The sequence below is a fragment of the Mus musculus genome, chromosome 15, assembly GCF_000001635.26.
Source record: "Mus musculus strain C57BL/6J chromosome 15, GRCm38.p6 C57BL/6J".
In the NCBI taxonomy this organism is placed as follows: domain Eukaryota; kingdom Metazoa; phylum Chordata; class Mammalia; order Rodentia; family Muridae; genus Mus; species Mus musculus.
The window spans coordinates 80,440,459-80,459,668 of NC_000081.6; the positions used below are offsets into that span (position 1 = coordinate 80,440,459).

The following is a 19,210-nucleotide window of genomic DNA, read 5'->3' on the forward strand; positions in this document are numbered from 1 at the left end:
TGAGATGGCTCAGGCAGTAAAGTTCTTGCCGTGGAAGTATGTGGGCCCGAGTTCAATCCTCAGCACAGGCACTATGGTGGTTTGAGTGGAAAATGACCCGGCAGTCTCATTGGGAGCCTCACTGTTAGGAGGTGTGGCCTTGGGAGTGGGTTTTGAGGCTTCAGGTGCTCAAGCTAGGCTCTGTGTCACTCTTCCTCCCTGCTGCGTGCAGATCCAGATGTAGAACGCTTAGCTCTTCTCCAGCACCATGTCTGCCTGCAGGCCACCATGTTTCCTGCCATGATGATAATGAACTAAAGCTCTGGACTGTAAGCCAGGCTCCAAGTAAACGTTTTCTTTTATAAGATTGCTGTGGTCATAGTGTCTCTTTACTGCAATAGAAACCCTAACTAAAATAGGTGCATGTACACACACACACACACACACACACACACACTCTCTGCAATGTTCTAGCGTTTCCTAGATGACGCCCTTTGCCAGTCCATTGTTCTCAGTGACATCTGTAGGCCTCTTTTGAACCCTCTGTCAATCACTTTCCTCATTGATGAAATGCATCACAAACAACTTGAGAGGAGGTCTGCTTTCGCCTGGGATTTTAATTCATCCTGGGAGGAGCGGCTTGTTCTGAGATGCTGGGAGTGTCAGGTGCGACCTGTCACATCATGGCTGGTCAAGAAGCAGAGACCTAGTGGAGATGGGACTAACTTTCAGAGGCCTGCCCCTACTGGCCTATATCCATCAGCTCAACTCCATGTTCCAAAGGTTCTGCGACCTTCGAACACAGCACTACCACCCGGGACTAGGCATTCTAGCACCAGGGGCCCGTGGGTGGAGACACTGCAGATTCAACTCAACTCAGAGTGGCTTCTCTGCTGGGGCACCCATGAGTGAGGCAGAAGTGTTCTTGTGATCTCCAGGTACCCTACTGCTCCCCACTCTGTCATCTTTCGACAGTGGTAACCAGGGATTGATGCTGTTTGTACCTGACGCCAGGAAGGCTTGTCCTAAGGCCCTGCTGGTGAGCCCATACCACCCTCATGTCTTTACCCGCAGGTCATCAGACTGAAACCTTTGCCAGTCATCCGACTGGAACCACAATTCTTGGTACCTTAGAGATGCGTATTTTACTGTGCGTGCATTCCTGTCCTAAGTACAGCCTCCTTGACCTATTTACTACTCCTGTGGGAGGTGTCTGTCCTTCCTACCAGATTGCGGGCTGCCCAGAGCAGGGCTGACATATCTATTTATTTATTTAGCATGTGCTTGTGTGACGTACCCATGAGTAGCAGTCAGAGGTCCATGTCAAGTGTCTTTCTCTACTTTTCCACCTTAATTTCACTCTCACTGAACCTGAAGCTCACTCACTGGCTGGCTAGCAAACTTCTGATCCTGTCACCCAGGATGCAAGCATGAGACATCATGCTTGGCCTTTTACATGAATGCTGGGGATTTGAACTCATGTCCACATGCTTGCATGACAGCCATTTTATCCATCGAGCCATCTCCCCAGCCCCACAGTGGGCTTGTTCAAATGTGTTTGCTAAAGTGGGTTGTACATGGGCACTGACAGTCAGGCCATATTTGTATATGTTCAGCCCCGCTCACTCTTTCCTTTTGAGGCAGGCTCTTATTGTGTCTCTCTGACTAGCTGTGAGCTTATAGACATCCACCCTCTTCTGCCCCCAAATGCTAAGATTGATGGTGTGAGCCACCATGCCTGGCACCACCTGTTCATTTTTCATAACCCAGGCTCAGCGATTCTTTGCCTTGAAGCTCCCCCAGACAGCATCCTCCTGGGGCATTCCACCCGGAACTACTTAGTGTTTCCCTTTGTGTTGAACCTTGCACAAGCCTTTTACCCTTTGAGTGCTGCCTCTCTTCCTCTGAGGCTTCCCATTGTCCTGGCTCCAGTCTGTTTTAGGAAAGGTGCTTTCTGCCCCCTTCAGAAACATGGGACTGGTCCTGTTGGGTCCAGAGTGAGAGCAGCCTTCATGAATAACCATGACCATACCTTCAAAAACAGCTTTCCCACACATGGTCACCTCTGCACACACAATGATGACGTGCCAAGTCTTCTATGGCTACTGAATCAGTGACAGTCATCAGAAGCCCCATCATCCCCACAGATCAGTGAGCCCTCCCTCTGCTAACCATGGCTTTAACCACTTTGGGATGTGCTAAGGGCTTTTCAGTTAGCAAATGGACTATCAGGCACAGGGATGTTAAGAGAAGTATCATTTAGTAGATTTCTGATTGTGTAATTAGTGTAAGAACTTGAATGGACTCAATAGAACATGGCAAAAAAGCAGCGCCTGGATATTAACCTAATGTGTTTGCTTTGTCAGGGGTGTACCTCACTTCTGTCATCCTGGTCAGCTGAGGGTGTAGGCCAGGCTATCTCCTCCTCCACACTATAGGGTTTGAGTTATGGTACATCTATAGGAAGAGAGCCTACAAAGAGTCCCCAGAACCCATGTGGAAAAAGCCAGGCATATGAGTACTAGGGGCAGAAAGGTTTAACTGAGGAGGGGACAGATGTGACTGGGGAGTGGGGGTGGGGAGTAATCAAAATGAAGGAGGTGTGAAAAAGCCATATGGGAACCTACTATCTTGGAACAAAATTTAAAATGTGATTTATTAAGACTTTTAAAACATGTCTGAAGTGAGACACACTTGAGTGTGTGTCTGAAAAAGCTGCTCTAAGAATCCATGTTTTCTTAGTTTTCTTAGCTTTCTTAGCTTTCCAGAAGGTGCTGCCCAGGCTATTGGAAAAGAAAGGGCATCAGTGGTGTGACCCAGCTACAACCCCTGTGAACTATATGACCAGCAAGGTATGTCCATGTGTAGTAGTGGCACCACGACTCTGGGGACAACCAACTGCTCTCTGATTGGATTTGACGCCTGCTCCACAGGAGTGTATCTGTGCTATAAACCTGGCCATTGAGCTACGGTGGGGGAAATCATAGGCCCCAGGGGGAACTGAGCACTGTTGTTTCTCTAAATTACATACTGTCGAATTACCTTCTAAATATGTATGTTTATACCCATAGACAAATACTACCCTCAGCCTTATTTAGAGAAAGAAGCCTCTTTACTTACTTAGAGAACAGTGTGGTGAGTGCAGAGACTCATGGCTGCATAAGGTGCTGAGAATAGGTGACAGATGAGAGCTCATCTCTAAATAAGACAGTCATACTGTCTCCTGCAAAGCCCAGGGATGGAAACAATGTAGGAACCAGAGCATAGGAAGCAGGTTGTTAAATGCCGCCACCTGGGCTAGACAGCCATTGCAACCAGGAGCTCACAGCAGCTGGGGTTGCCTGTACTGGGTCTGTACAGAATGGGCTAGTCAACTGTCATGGATGGATGGAGGAGGATGGGCTCAGGAGGTCCAACATCTCCCTGCTGAACTGTTGGCTGTTGATAGGTTCTGGGAGATGGATGTCTTAGTTACTTTTCTACAGCTGTCATTGATCTCTACCACCAATGTAACTTAGAGAAGGACACGTTTACTGGGGCTTTAGGGATCCAGAGGGTTAGGGATTCATGGCTGAGAAGCACGGCAGTGAGAGGCAGGCATGGCAGCAGGAGCAGGGAGCTGAAAGACCATGTTTCTTTTTAAACCACAAGAACAAAGAAGATAGATGATACATACATACATACATACATAAGTAGATAGATAGATAGATACATACATACATACATACATAAGTAGATAGATAGGTAGATAGATAGATAGATAGATAGATAGATAGATAAGTAGATAGATAGATACATACATAGGTAGATAGATAGATACATACATACATACATACATACGTAGGTAGATAGATAGATAGATAGATAAGTAGATAGATAGATACATACATACATAGGTAGATAGATAGATAGATAGATAAGTAGATAGATAGATACATACATAGGTAGATAGATAGATAGATGATAGATAGATAAGTAGATAGATAGATACATACATACATAGGTAGATAGATAGATAGATAGATAGATAGATACATAGGTAGGTAGGTAGGTAGATAGATAGATAGATAGATAGATAGATAGATAGATAAGTAGATAGATAGATACATACATAGGTAGATACATACATACATACATACATAAGTAGATAGATACATACATACATAAGTAGATAGATAGATAGATACATACATACATACATAAGTAGATAGATAGATAGATACATACATACATACATAAGTAGATAGATAGATACATACATACATACATAAGTAGATAGATAGGTAGATACATACATACATACATACATACATAAGTAATAGATAGATAGATAGATAGATAGATAGATACATACATACATAAGTAGATAGATAGATAAGTAGATAGAACTGGAAGTGGGGCCAGGCTATCAACTCCCAAGTCCTGTTCCCTACGATACACTTCCTCCCAAAGGCAACTCTCCTAACCCCCCTCAAATGGCACCACCAACTGGAAACCAAATGTTCAAAAAGCGAGCCTATGGGAGACAATTCTTGTTCCACCACCACAAGGAGTCACTGTCTTCAGTTGTGTGCCCACTGATGACCCCAAGAGACTCCAGTGACCAGTTCCCATCCAGGGGTCACATAGACGGCCCTAGCTAAACGAAACGCCCCACAAAAGAAAACTGAAAGTCATGAATGTGAATAAGGAACTGGTAGGAATGGAGGGGGGGAGGGCTAATGGGAACAGGAAGGAGAGAGCGTGTGGAAAGCAGGCAGAATACATTATGTACCTGTATGAAACTGTCAAATAACATCAACAAAGCTTGGTGCGATGCTGTATGCCTAAGGGAGGCAGGAGGATGCCTGAGGTGCTGGCCAGAGATCCTATCTTAAAAAAAATAAGATGGAGGGTGTCCTGAGGAACATCTGAGGTTGACCCCCAACTCCCCAGCACACACATGTGCCTGCACAGACAAACAAATCCATAGTATATGGCATAGGGGACAGATGCTGAACTTCGGCATCATCGAACGCATAGATTGTGGTGTTTTATAATGGAATTTTACTGTTTCAATAGCTGCAAACGCCAGCAGCCGTATTTCTGCAGTAATTACCATATCTTTGGGAACTTTCTGCACCATCAGTGAGAAAACAGAATTCGAAATTACCAAACAAAATCATGTTGAAAACCCAGCTTCTTTGGAGCCAATTTACTCTTTCCCTGAGCCTGCCTGCTGATAAGAGGCAGCACATACGTCTGCCGTAACGACAATGTACTTGGCCTCGTCAAATTCCTCGGTCTTCTGCAAGAAATAAAAACCTCTCAATTCCATATCTCTAAGCCTATTTTATCACATCTCAAAATCCACTTTGTTGAAAATACAGTAAAGCCTTAAGAAGAGGTACCCAGAATACTAAATGCATTATGGAATCTCCAAGTTGCTCTGATGGTCACACGGAAGGGTTCCGTGCCCACTTGGGCACACCACGGTCACGGTGAGTTCATGTGGCAGGAAGGTTATTCAGCAAGGCCTCTGTAAACGTTCCCCAGAGTCAGAGTTTGTTTTTGTCAGCCCGAGAATGGTTCTTAGAAACCCACTCACCCCTGAGTTTCTGTGACATTTTCCGTACGATCGATGCCTTTACTTGTTACTCGGTCCTTTTCTGAGTGTGTAAAGGCCAACCTTGTTGTTACCAACAGCGCAGCCACTGTGGACGTGCTCAAACTCCTGACCTTCCTGTTGGCACATCCTGCATTCAGGCTCCCATTGTCGGATTGCCACCATCCAGATACAATATCCTTTCTGTTTCACTCAGAAAGTTCTGTCTCCTTCCACCTTCTTCTGGGTGCTTTCCTGCTTCTTCCAGATTCCATGTGGACTACAGTCCCTCTGGGTGATATTCCCGAACCCCCTCATCCTTGCCTGTGCCCTGTACCAAGCCCAGCCTCACCACCCTGTGCCCCTAGGTCCACAGGCACCATGTACTGAACCCCAGCTACCAACTCACCCATTCAAATGGCCACGGCGCTGAAGCTCTGACAGGGGTTCATCTATCTTCTTCACATTGTGTCCTGATGTCTGGCAAACTGCCTACGCCTAACAGTGCTTTATAAATATTTAAAGAACAAGCACATGAGTAATTTGACAGTAAGCAAACTGTAAAATATGTTTATAACTGCTTTATAATACGATCCCCAGTTCAGACTAAAACACTCTGAGAGTAACATCTCATGAAGTATTTTTAATATGAGGTAATTGCGGAGTCAATCAGAATAGACCCTCTCTTGATTTAAGCCAAGTTTTCCCTATTGGTTTAATAGAGTTGGCTAAATAGAAACTCACATAAGTGCTTATTAATTATACTAATTAGCAAATGGTTGTATTAAAATATATGAGCTATGTAGAACCTAGTTATAATTAGAAGTGACAATGCAGTAAGTGCATTGTGCAGTAAGTGATAAACGAGGGTGTTTCACAAAGAGGTGGTTTGTGTTGTAGTACCCCGCAGTTACTTGTGGGGTCCCCTGTTCAACATCCTGATGCAGCAGTGTTGGGGGATATGAATGGGGGAGGGAGGGTGTGTTTTGATTTTATACTGTTTTTTTTTTAAAGATTTATTTCCTTTTTATTTTATGAGTGATTGCCTGTATGGAGGATGTGTGTGCACTATGTGTATGCATCGCTTGCAGATTCCAGAAGGGGGCGCCATATCCTCTGACAGTGGAGGTACCGATGGTTGTAAGGTGCCATGTGAGTGCTGGGAACTAAACCCAGGTTTTCTATAAGAGCAGGAAGTACTTTTATCCACTGAACCAGCTCCTAGCATTATTCTTTCTTAATAATGTATAACTGAGAAGTGTTTGAGCCATAACAAACATGGGAGTAATATCCTTATTATAGCCCAGAACTCTGTGGATGGAGCTCCCAGATAAAGACGTCCAGGCCTTCTGGTGTCTTCTTAGCATTATATTCTAATGTACAAACAACTCTATGTGCCCAACATATCCTCAGAGCATTTGTCCTGGAATTTCATATTTCACCAGCTCTATGGTTAACGTTCATCAACAAAATTTTCCCAATTCCTCAGTGTCTGCAGTGTCCTTGCACATTTGAGAAAAGGATTTGGCTAATCTGATCAACTTCATCCAAACTTTAGAACTCAAACTGAGGGCAAATGCTGTATCTGGTTTAAGTTCTGCACACACCCAGGATCTGGTGCAGAGGCATGAGAACAGGTTCGCAAACACAGCTAATTGCCAGGTAAGCCCTCCCATACACACCTGTCTTGTCTATGTGTTTGAGATTGGGTCTTGCTATAGAGCATAGGCTAGCCTGGAACTCAGCTAATGTAGACCAGGTTGGCCTCTATAACTTGAGACCCTTCCACCTCTGTCTTCTCAGTGTTGGACTACTATGTTACCACACCTAGTTGGAAACTGTTTCTCTGTGACTTTAATTTTTTCAAACCTTATTTTTAATGAGGGTTTTAAATGCTTTAACCTCCCTTCTAGCCCAGCACCCACCAGAGGTAGTGGAAAAGAAAGGATATGTGGGTAGTGGACCTGTTTACAAATGGCTCTTCAGAGCAAATCCTATCTGCATTGTCAGGAAACCAGCAATTCAGTTCACTGGTCAGCAGTGACAGCTCGATCCACTTGCAAATATTCCACAGATACACCAGCAGTCCAGTCCGGTAGAGTCGGGATAGCAAACACAAATCAGCATTGGTGGCACTACCTAACAGAGACTGCCTAAGCATTATATAGATAGACCTATAAGCAAGCCAAGCTCAGCCTCTGTCACTGTCCATCGAGTCCTTTTTATTCTAACCTCCAAAGATCACACATCCCCCATGGGTCTTGCTTGCCTCACCACCTGTCTTGACTTAGCACGTGCATTTGTCTCAGCTGTCATCACTCTGCCAATCAGCCAGAGTCTTCGGAAGTGGCAAGAAACTGCAGCACACCACCAGAAGTCTTTTGATGCATTTCTCTTTACGGAGTCCTGATGAATGCAGCTCAACTATACAATGTAAGGTGGACCCATACATGGATTGTTAGCCAAGAATCCTTCATCACGTGTCTTTTCATATGCTTGCTTTAGCAGAACATCCTTCCACCTGAGTCTGCTTCAGCTAAATGTTCCTTAACTAGTCTGCATTAGTCTCTCACCTGTGTCCACTTATGGGAAACATTCCTTCACATGTTTGCCCCAGCAAAACACCATCCAATTAACTTTCCAAAGAGCCTTCAACTTTCCACTTCCCTTCTCCCTAACAGAAGCTGTTGGGTCTAGAATCTTCCTAGTTTTATTGAATGGCTATTAGAGTAGGAAGTCTAGCATGGCTGTGCCTTCCAATAAAGTGACACCCAGTAGGTACAGAGCTAGGGTGGGAAATGACCATCCCTAATGAAGAAGTTAAGTCTGGGATTAACCTGGATTTTTCTGGAGGCTTCCATTGTGATCTTGATGTACCTAGCCAGTGTGATGGTGTTTTCTGAACCAGCAATTATACTCCATGGTGTACACATAAAAGAACCTGTCATGACTGGTTTTGTCAACTTGACCCAATCTAGAGTCTCAATGAGGAACTGCCTAGATCAGCATGGCTTGAAGGCATGTCTTTGGGAGAACTGTCTTCATCATTTTAATTCATGTGGGGAGACCCATCCTAAAAATTTCCTGTGTTTGGATCCTGGGTGTTTTAAGTGTAGAGAGAGGGCTGAGCACAAGCAGGCAGGCATGCCTGCATTCTCTCTCCGCTCTTGTCTGAGGTGATGAGCTGCTTCAAATTTATTCCTTGACTTTCCTGTGTGGACGGACTTGTGTGAGCCAAATAAGCCTTTTATCTCTTCAAGTTAAAGTATTTTATCACAGCAGCAGAGCAGAAGCCAGGACAGGACCTGAACCACATGGTCTCAAAGTGTTTGCAGTGGCAAGATTTCTAACATCAAGAAAGTGTACGCAACGCAAACTCGATGACTAATGGGCAAACAACACATGGTATCTACAAATGATGTATGTTACTTTAGCATGTAAATAAATGAAATGCTGGCTTGTGCTACAGCACGGATGAATGCTGAAATAGGATGCTTTATGACAGAAATAAGACATGGATCCTCATGTTTATGATTCTTCCCTGAGCTGGGGATGTATGCAGTTGGCTGAATGGATGCCTATATGATTCCATTGATATAAAATATTGTGGAGGCAGACAATACATTTGGTTGCCAAGAATTTGGAAGAGAGGGTGTTGTGTGATATTGTTCCTGGGGAGACTTGAACAAACATCTACTCACCTCAGACAAGTAACTAGCAACAGACCAAAATCAGGATGCCACTAAAGTCTAACTTGATGAACCAATGAGTTTTATTGAATAGGAATATGGGTGAGGGGTTATTTACATGGGCAGAAATGACTCAGTGAAGGCTCACCCCAGCACAAAGCTAGGAACCTGGAGCTCACTGTGCAGCCTGCAGGCAGCTTGGATAGTTAGAGTGTCCTTTCCAGACATCTCTGCTGGTCTCAGCTTGTCAGAGTACTGCTCAGCAGTCTTAACTGCTTATATATGCCTGGTGAATCTGATCAGTTTCAGGGACTTCCTGAGCTTAGTGAACTTCCCCCAGGATGGAATGTTTCCCCTCTCCTTAGAACATCCTGAGTATTAAGGAGATTCCCTACAAGATGAAGATTTATCTAAGAGGAAACCTTTACACAATAGAAAGGTTTGGGGTTTTAACATGAAATGTTTCCTGCAGGTGCATGTGTTTGAATACTTAGCCCCTAGAAAGCAGCTGTTTCCAAAGGCCGTGGAACCATTAGGAAGTAGAGCCTTGCTGAAAGAAATGGGTCACTGGGGGTGGGGTGGGAGCTGGCCTTGAGGCTTTATAGCTGGCCCCATTTTCTGTCTGCACTCTTCTTTCTGACTACTGATACAATGTGAACAGTGGTTCTGTCTCCTGCAACCCCTCCCCCCTCCCATGATGCACTGTATCCCTTTGAACTATAAGCCAGAATAAGCTCTCCTTTCTTTAAAACGCCTCTTGTAGCAACAGTATGGAAAGTGAAGGGCAGAGGAAGAGAGAGGCACAGCATCTGTCCCAGGTACTGGGTCCCCAGTCTTTTGTTGTGAAAAAATGTTCTAGAAGTAGGTGATAGCTGTTTAGCCTTGTTAAGTCATGGCCCTTAATGGAAAAAATTTGTGGTACATGAATTATATCTCCATCTTTTTAAAACTTCATGGGATGCAGACTTGCTAGCCCTATGTTACTGGTGACTATGTCCTAGTTAACTTGTTATTGTTACTATGACCATAAGACCTCTACACTTGTTAGTAAGAACATCTGTTAACTGTTCTTAGGGAAGATATGCTTGAAAATACCTTCAAGAGGGCCAGTGAGAGGGTTCAGTGGGTAAAGAGACTTGCAGCCAAGCCTGCCAACTTCACTTCAATCCCTGGGACCCATGTGGTGGAAGGAGAGAAAAAGGAGAGGAGTCTTATTTTTTCTTTTCTTTTTTTTTTTTTTTAAGATTTATCATATGTATGTGACTACAGTGTCACTGTCTTTAGACACACCAGAAGAGGGTATTCAATCCCATTATAGATGGTTGTGAGCCACCATATGGTTGCTGAGATTTGAACTCAGGACCCCTGGATGAGCAGTCAGTGCTCTTAACTACTGATCCATCTCTTCAGCCTGAGAATTGAGTATAAGTTGCCATTTTATAAGTGGTCCCCTGACCCTCAAAAGTGCTGTGCACACCCACACCCATACACGTGTGCAAATAAGTAAAAATGTGGAGAAATCTAAAATGACATCATCTTCAGAAAGCATTAACCTATGGAAGACCTGTGAAGTAGATTTACATGTGCCCTTTCATGGCTCCCCTTTAAAGCTTCATTTACTTGTGTCAGTGGGTGAGGGCACACACAGGCCACCAGGGGCCTGTAGAGGTCAGAGATCAGCTTCCAGGAGCTGGTTCTCTCTCCACCGTGGTATAGGAGCCCTGCTGGAACCCAGCGCTGCTGTGCTGAGACCACGTAGAAAGGGGGGAGTCAGCAGAATCTCTCAGGACAGCTAGCCTGGGCACAGTTGACCCTGCCGTAAGCAGTGTGGTGGAGCACTGGCCTGGAGCACTGACCTGGCCTCTTGGTTCCATCCCAATACCACAACAAACAAACAAACAAACAAACAAACACTTCTGTACTGGATCCAGCATGCACCTGGGTGGGAAGCGCTGGTCTGTAATACTCAAACTAGGTCATGCTTGTCTAAGCGCAAAGATGACATTTTTGTTTGAAAAGTTGCTTTAATGAATTTTAAAAATATACAGTAAGTTGAGAAGATCAAATTTATTTATGAAAGACAAGAAAAAAAGAAATGCACTGGAACTTTCTGGAAATTGAAATAAAAAATGTGCACTCGTCATCCTACCTGCCTCAGCCTCACTCCTGACCCTGTTGCAGTTGAGGAGATTTCAGGCCCTTGATTTGTGGGGCTTCAACTTGAAAGGCTAGAGATCAGGCAGAAGCCTGTTAGCAGCTCCACATCAGCCCTGGGGAGGGGGAGGGGCGGGGGGTGGGGAGCCAGGGTCTCTCTTGGTTCACTTGCTCACCCAAAAGCCCCCCAACAGCTATTTGCACTTTAGAGTCTCCCCAAGACTTGCACTAAGGCTTACTTCACTAGGGATAAGGCTCAGAAAGGTGAAGAATGACAGAAATACCCTTCGGTTTCAAAGGAACCAATATCTAAACCTAAAATGATAGAAAGTGACTTCTTTCTCTTAGAAAAATCTAACCCCACATGGCTTTGTCAGTTTGAAAGGCGGTGCTAATAAACTTGACAATGAAACATTAAGTCATTGCCTTCTTGTCTCCACAGCAACAGCAAGGAACCCCCTAGGTCTGTGGGCAGCAGAACCATGGGGCTCCAGCAAAATGGCTAGGTGACTAGACAGGGTCTGGGCTCCCCCTGGGAGACTGGGGGTCCTGCAGGGTCTCGCTGACTGTTGGGCTGCTGCCACTCAGGTTGCCTAGGCGGCTGTTGATGACACTAAGTTCCTGGATCACCAGGCTCAGGTCATCATGGAGCCGAACAACAGCACTCTTCACCTCGCCTAGCAGAGTGCAGATGGCCCGGGACTCGGAGTCCCTGGACAAGCCTGCACTTTCCTGAAAGCGAAAGCTCGCCTGGGGCAGCCCCGGAAAGTGCGCTCTAGTTAGGGTGGAAAATGCTCCCCGGCCGCTGCTGAAGCTGTAACTTGGCTCCTTCATGGTTGAATCGGAGTTATCTGGAAGACTGGGGTACTCCTCATTGTCTGAAGATGCTGTGCTCGTGGGAGCAAAGGGGTGACGAACCCTGACTGCCTCGTTTTGGTCTGTGAGGGGGTCAGAAGGTGACTGTGGCTGGGGCAGAGTCCAGAAGGAAGAGCTGGCCATAACCGGGATAAAGCACCGGGCTGACTTCTCTGGATGAGCCAAGTCAGGAGGCGATATAGACAGAGTAGAAAAGGAAGATGCGACCTCTGAGGCGGCGGAGACTAAAATATAATGGAGAGAGAGATGAATGTAACATATACAAGAGTAATAGCTACAACAACTGTGCTGTGTAAACACCTACCTGGAAGGGCTCAACCCAGCTCGGATTTTAAGAGTTAAAAATTCATAAACCTGGAAACCCAAAGCAGGAAACCGAGACAAATTTAGAGATGTCTTATATCTGCCAATAATGCCACGGAAATGAACCTAAAATAGAATGATCAATATTCATCTTGACTTCAAACCCTGCCCAGCATATTTTTACACTACTGTAGACCTTGTCCGCGAGAGGAAGGTGTTAAATCATCCCCACCGCTTGCCAGAGTTGCTGTAGGCATCTGAAGCAGAAAGGCCGAGAGAGCCCTAACGGGGGCCTTTCATCTTTTTCTCCATACAGATATTATTATAACAAAATAAACTCCAGCGACTCCAGTGAGCTTTGTGAATCTTTTCCTCTCTGTGGTCAGATACAATAAAGACTAAGTCCAACCCGGCTCTGGCGCCGAGCTGGGTAGCTCACCGTTACCACTCTTCTCAGCAAAGATCTGTGAGCAGCATGAAAAACCACTCTGGGCTTGTTTCATAAAAATTAAAGGCTTGTGAGCAACTTAATCTTCTTTCAGGCAAAAACCGTATCAAACGTCTTCCCCGATCTACCTCACCCTGTTTTCCCAAACTCTGCTGAGTATGTTCCTTAAGACAGCAGATGCTAGGGCTGGATGGCTCAGTGGTTATGAGCGCTTGTTGCTCTTGCGAAGACCTAGGTTTGGTTCCTGTTACCCACAAGGCAGCTCGCAGCCATCAATGACTTTGGTTCCAGGGCATCTGACCCCATCTTCTGACTTCTGGTTGGTACCCAACCAGGTACATATGTACATACATGTAGGCCAAACACCTACACAAATAAAATATATCCTTCTTTTAAAAAAGCAGGGGTTTTGTAAAAACAGGGCTTTGCAGCCATGTGAGACTGCGCACTGCTCACTATACCTTCCCTTAGGTTAACTATGTCCATTAGCACATTTAGAATGAAGAGAAATCTAGAGTTTTTTTCTTTTTCTGGGTCTCATGTACAGAAGGCTGGCCTCAAACTCACTAAGGAGTAGAGGATGACCTTGAACCCCGGATCCTCTTGTCTCTGCTTCTCAAGTGTTGGATACAGGCATGTCATAACACTAGGTTCATGTGGTGCCTGAGAATCGAACCCAGGGCTTCGTGCATGTTAGCTAACCACTCTACCCACTGAGCTACATCCCCAGCCCTCAAGCATCTTACCCAAGTGTTTCCCAAACATTTTTGGATACAGGACCTTTCTTTCCTTCCTCTCAGAATATGTACTTGGATTTATTTTTGGATATGTGGTACAAATTGGTGGACTCTAGCCCTCAGGTGTCTGTGATTCACTCTGAACTTGTTACTTTAAAGATTTACTCGGCCAGGCGCACAGCAGGGAAGCTGAAGCCTGCCACTCAGCACCGGGAGGGGGGGGGGGCGGACTTCGCTTTGTTGGTAGATTTCACTACATATTCATGTCTCTTCAGAACTAAACTAGAACTCATAAAAAACCGGCCAGGGCAGGTGGCCACTCTCTATTTTTTGCTTCTAAGCTCTTCAAGGCCCATCTCCAGTTCTCAGGGAAAGTTCCAATCACAAAACTTGTTTTTGGATGCCAAGAGTATTCTTGGCTGGTGAGGCCACAGGGATGACAGGGAAGCAGGGACTACACATGCTCAAGGCCAGCAGCGCTCATGGGAGAATCTGGGTCAGGCTAATCCAAGCCACTCTGTCCAGGGCTGGGAAGGGTGGTGCCATGCTAGTGGGCATGTGGGTGACGAAGACCTCACTGCGGCCCTGGACTCCTGTGTTCACGTGCTTTGTGCTGGATCGCAGCTGTCATCTGCCACATCCTTCACCTCCTGGGCTGGCTCTCTGCTCTCCAGCTTTCGTGTCCCCTTCTCTCTTATTTTGCTCTCATTTGGGGATAGTGCGGTGCAATCACCAGCAGGCCCACGGCAAGGCGGCCCAAGAGGCAAAACACTGGAATATTCATGTCTGAAAGTGCTCTGTTCTACCTTCAGGCTTAGTGACAGTTTGTGGGAAGAATTTTAGACAGAAAATCTTTTCTTGTGGACTTAAAAACTCTGTCTCTCTCTGTGTGTGTGTCTGTGTGTCTCTCTGTGTGTATATGTGTGTGTAAGTCGGAAGACAATCTAGGGCATTGGTTCTCACCTTTCCATCTTGTTTGAGGCGGGGTCTTTTGTTCGCAGCCCTGTGCAGCAGACCCGCTGGCCTGTGACATTCTGGGGATTCCTTTCCCATCTCTACGCTGGAGCACAGGGATTACAGAACTCACTGCCACGTGTGGTTTATGTGAGTTCGGTGAATCCAAACTCAGGTCGCCACAAGAGCATGGCAATTGGTGGACCACTAACTCTTGAAGGCCATCTTCCACTGTCTTCTTGTTTGAACTTCCACTGTCTTCCTATTTCTAGTGAATGATAAGCCGTAGCCATTCTGCTCTTTTTGAACAAGATTTATTTTCATTTTCTGTGTATGGGTGTTTGCATGTATGTATGTATGTATGTATGTATGTATGTATGTATGTATGTGAGGTTAGAAGAAAGCACTGATCCCCTAGGACTGGAGTTACAGATGGTTGTGAGCCACTATGTGGGTGCTGGGAATTGAACCCAAGCCCTCTGGACGAGCAGTCGGTGCTCTTGACTTCTAGATCACCACTCCAGACCTGCTGTTCTAATTCTTATTCATGGCACAGAGCCTGCTGCATCTCTGAGGTCTTAGTAAATTTCCTCTTCGTCCTCAGCACACTGGAACCCTCAACGCTGCGCACTGAAGCAGGGCAATTTTCATTGACTGAGGTCAAGCGAAAGTGAGTTTTAATCAGGCAACTCATTTCCTTCAGATTCAAATGTTTTCTGAAGGCTTCCATCAGTGACTGCTCTCTCTCTTGCTCTCTCTCTCTCTCTTTCTCTCTGAACCTCTGGTTTGCATGTTAGAGCAGCTGGACTATCTTCCAACTCTTCGCTTTCTGCTGTGCCCAGCGTGTGTGCACACATTCATTCGTGAAGTGCAGGTAAACACCTTGCCCCTGCAGTCGTGGGGAGGTCAGAGGACACTCTTGGCTGGGGGTCCCCTCCTTCCACTGTGATGCAGAGCTTATTGTTGACCACTGTGTTCAGGCTAGCTGGTCTGTGAGCTTGCCAGGGTTATTCTTCTCCATCTCCCAACTCAGCACAGACACAGCGGGAGGGATCGCAGACGTGAGCTGTCACACCCCTGTTCTGGGGTCTGGATTCTGCACCTGAAGCTTCAGCAGCACTTTACCTACTGAGCCGTCCTTCCAGATTGCTTTTTTTTTTTTGTAACGTTTTATTGGTTCTTTGTGTATTTCACGTCATGTACCCCAATCCCACTCATCTCTCCCTCCCCTTATAGCTGCCCTCCACCCTTGCAACCTCCCCCCAACAGAAAAAAAAATCTCGTTGTGGGAGCTGTAGCGTCACAGTGTGTCTCATAGTACACCCTTTGTCTATCCTTCCTTGTTTGCAAATGTGCATTGCAGTGACTCCTTGATCTCTGGCTTCTGCTACTCTATCAATACAGAAATATCACTGGGTCTCCTCTTGGAGATCCTGCTGTTGCCCTGTGTCATGGAGATCCTGTAATTTTGTATCTGTATGACTGGCCCTTTCATGAACTCCAGCAGTTCATCAATGGGGTAGATGTTGGGGTGGGTCAACTCAAAGCCCTGGTTCTGGGCCTGAAAGGTATCTGAGTTGGTCAGCCTGCCAGATCTACTGCTCTAACGTCCTCGGGGCTGGCTCACCAGTAACCCACCCCACCCCCAATAACCAGGGCCAGCTTTGTACCCTGTTGCCCAGGGAAGGTGCAGGGCCCACTCTCCCAAGTGTTGCAGTTGGTGAGGGACATGGCGAGTTCTCCCACTCTCATGACCAGGGCCGACTCTCCTTCCTGCCATAGATGGTGAGGGCAAAGAGAAGGGAGGAGGGCATCTCTCCTTCATTCACACCACTGCCCAGCAGACAAGGGATGGAGTCAGCTCTCTAGCATTCAAGTCTTTGGAGGCCTGCTCACGTGCAACCGCCACACCCAGGGCCAGCTCTCCTGTTCTTCCTATGTAAGGTGCAGGGCTTGCTCTCCCACTCTGATGACCTTGGTGCCAGCTCTCCTGCTTGCTGTAGATGTCAAGGGACGAGACAGGGGTATATTTTCCTCTCCCATGTCACTGCATGGCAAACAAGTGGCGGGCCAGCTTTGCTCACACCCTTGAGGTCAGCTCTCCTGCATCCCTGCCACCAGGGTCAGCTCTACTCTGTTGCCCAGGCCAGGTGCAGGGCCCACTCTCCCAAGTGCTGCAGCTGATGAGGGGCAGGGCCAGCTCTCCTGCTCTCGTGACTCCGGGGCTAGGTTTCCTGCCTGCTGTAGGTGGTGAGGGGCAAGGGAGATGGAGGGTGTCTTGTCCTCGTCTGTGTCACCACACAGGAGAAGAATGGCAGGAGCACCTCTGTCACACTTGTATCCTTGGAGCAGGCTCATCTGCAACTTCCACAATGAGCAACTTCCTGCTTTCCTGAGTACTGTAGCTGGCTAGGGGCAGGGCCAGCTCTCCCACTATGCCCAGGTGAGGGCTGAGGCCAGTTCTGTACATTTCTCAGCTATCAACAACTCGCTGGGCAGCAGCCCAGGCCAGGGATGTCTGCCCAGCCTTTGGTGGTAACAGACCCCTGCTGCTGCAGGGCCAGACAGATCCAGACATGGACCCCGGTGGCAGCCCAGGCCAGGACCCCACCATGGTCCCAGGTGGCTACTCATATCAGGCTGCTCCTCACTACTTTCAGGTCTCCAGCTCTGCCTCTTCATTGTGCCCACACCCTTCTTTATTCCATTTCTCTATCATTTATTTGCTCCTCTTAGTGGTGCTCAGGCTCTCTGAGTGACTGGGTTGTCTCGGGAGCACTATGCCCCATATGTGCATTATGGTGCTAGCTGGGGTCATCTTGGGCATGGCCTACCCTTCCTCCTCCAGCCTGCACAGCATCAGACCGGTAGTCATCCGATGTTCTCAGGTCAGAACCCTGAGCTGAGACATAGCTTCTCTCCTCTTTGCCACCTACTCATGTGACACATCATGTGACCCAGCAGCCACACATGCAAGGCCTCTAGGGGCAGGCCCAGCTCTCCTTTTCAAATATTATTAATAGTATATGTGCATGTGTGTGGAGGGCAGGGGACCTTTGTGGAGTCAGCTCTCTCCTCCAACCTTTAGGTTGGCTTATTCCGGAAGTGTCTTTACTGCCAGTCTCCTTCCTGTTTCTTCTTCCCCTTTCTCTCTCTTTGCCCTGCTTCTTTGAGGTTTTGTTAGCCTGAGTGTCCTTCTGATGAATTTCTTGTTTCTGCAGGATTTTATAGAGGTTTTTTTTTGTTGTTGTTCTCAAAAATTCTCAAAACTGCATGTTCTTGTCTCAGGGACACATTGTATCTATCTATCTATATTATCTTTGGCAGATTTTTTTTGTCTTGTTTTATTTTTGTTTTTTTGAGACAGGGTTTCTCTATGTAGTCCTGGCTGTCCTGGAACTCACTGCTACCCTGGCTGTCAGGATATGAGCCTCCTCCACAGAACTCCACTGCTCTGCGCCTTCCTCACCGCCAGAGCTGAATCCTTGAGAACCATGAGCCAAAATAAATCTTTTTCAGCCCCCCACCCCCCAATAAGATGTTCCTGGCAGATCTGTGGCAATGGCAACACAACAGTCACCAATTCAAGGACTTACTAATATTAATTAAACGAATTACTAATATAAATTCCATATGAGTCATGCATTCCAGGAGAAATGGCAGGCTTCCTGACATTCAGCGAGCATGTGACTCCCTGGCAAGGAGGTCGCACATCCAATGGCAGAAAGACATGTTCTTGATGAAATTTTGAGACCCTGGGACCTGAAACATATTTATGGAGTACTAAGAAACTATTTCAGAATTTGACAACAAGAGCATAAGGCCAGCGGTGTAGATGACTACAAGGAGACAGAGTCTCTGAACACAGGCAGTGCCATGTGGACATGTGAGCTCACAGTGGCTGCGGCAAAATGGACAGACCCGTGCAAGCCAAGTCAGGCCAAATGCAGTGTGGAGAATGGAGGTGGGCAGAAAGCCCTAAGGAAGCCTAGGGGCTAACAGCAACCCCTCCCTGCTGGGAGAGGGAGGGCCAGCTTTGTCCAAGAGAGGAGCTGAGCCCCAGACTAGAGTTCTAGGAGCATCACACAACACATTCAAGGATATTTGGGCAGCACGAGTGGTCTTGATGGAGGTGGGTAGGGAAGAACACAAAGGTGGGTGGGAAAGAAAGGAGGGCTGAGTGTGGATATGGAAAAAAAAGAAAAAGAAAATAGGAGAATTTGAGCTTGCTCTGTTTAGGAAAAAGGCCCTCAGAGAAAAGCTCTAAGGAGCCTCGAGGAAAACCAAATACAGGAATCAACTATTCATGAGGAGCTATCCCCAAACAAGGACGCATGTATGTGCACACATGTGAGGCCGCTAAGACCCCACAGTGGTTCTTTTTTTCTTTTTCTTTTCTTATTTTGGGGGGGGGTTGGGTTTTTGGAGACAGGGTTTCTCTGTGCAGCCCTGGCTGTCCTGGAACTCACTCTGTAGACCAGGCTGG

At 46.5% G+C, this 19,210-nt stretch overlaps 1 protein-coding gene and 1 non-coding gene across 8 annotated transcripts in view; both read right to left on the minus strand.

Moving 5' to 3' along the window:
• Positions 1–11,256: 11,256 nt before the first annotated feature.
• Enthd1 (ENTH domain containing 1) overlaps positions 11,257–19,210 on the minus strand; it is a 113,469-nt gene continuing 105,515 nt past the window's right edge. For 4 of the 7 annotated variants that reach the window (XM_030248626.1, XM_006521134.3, XM_017316685.2 and 1 more), the window contains one exon: positions 11,257–12,506. In XM_030248626.1, coding sequence (XP_030104486.1) covers positions 11,917–12,506 — 590 coding nt within the window. In that variant the 3' untranslated portion in view covers positions 11,257–11,916. The remainder of the gene's footprint in view (positions 12,507–19,210) is intronic. The other 3 variants (XM_017316687.1, XM_017316686.1, NM_001163189.1) reach the window with 2 other exon arrangements.
• On the minus strand, positions 17,580–17,716 carry Gm23220. The gene has a single exon (XR_003951696.1). It is a non-coding gene; the product is annotated as a small nucleolar RNA SNORA17 (small nucleolar RNA).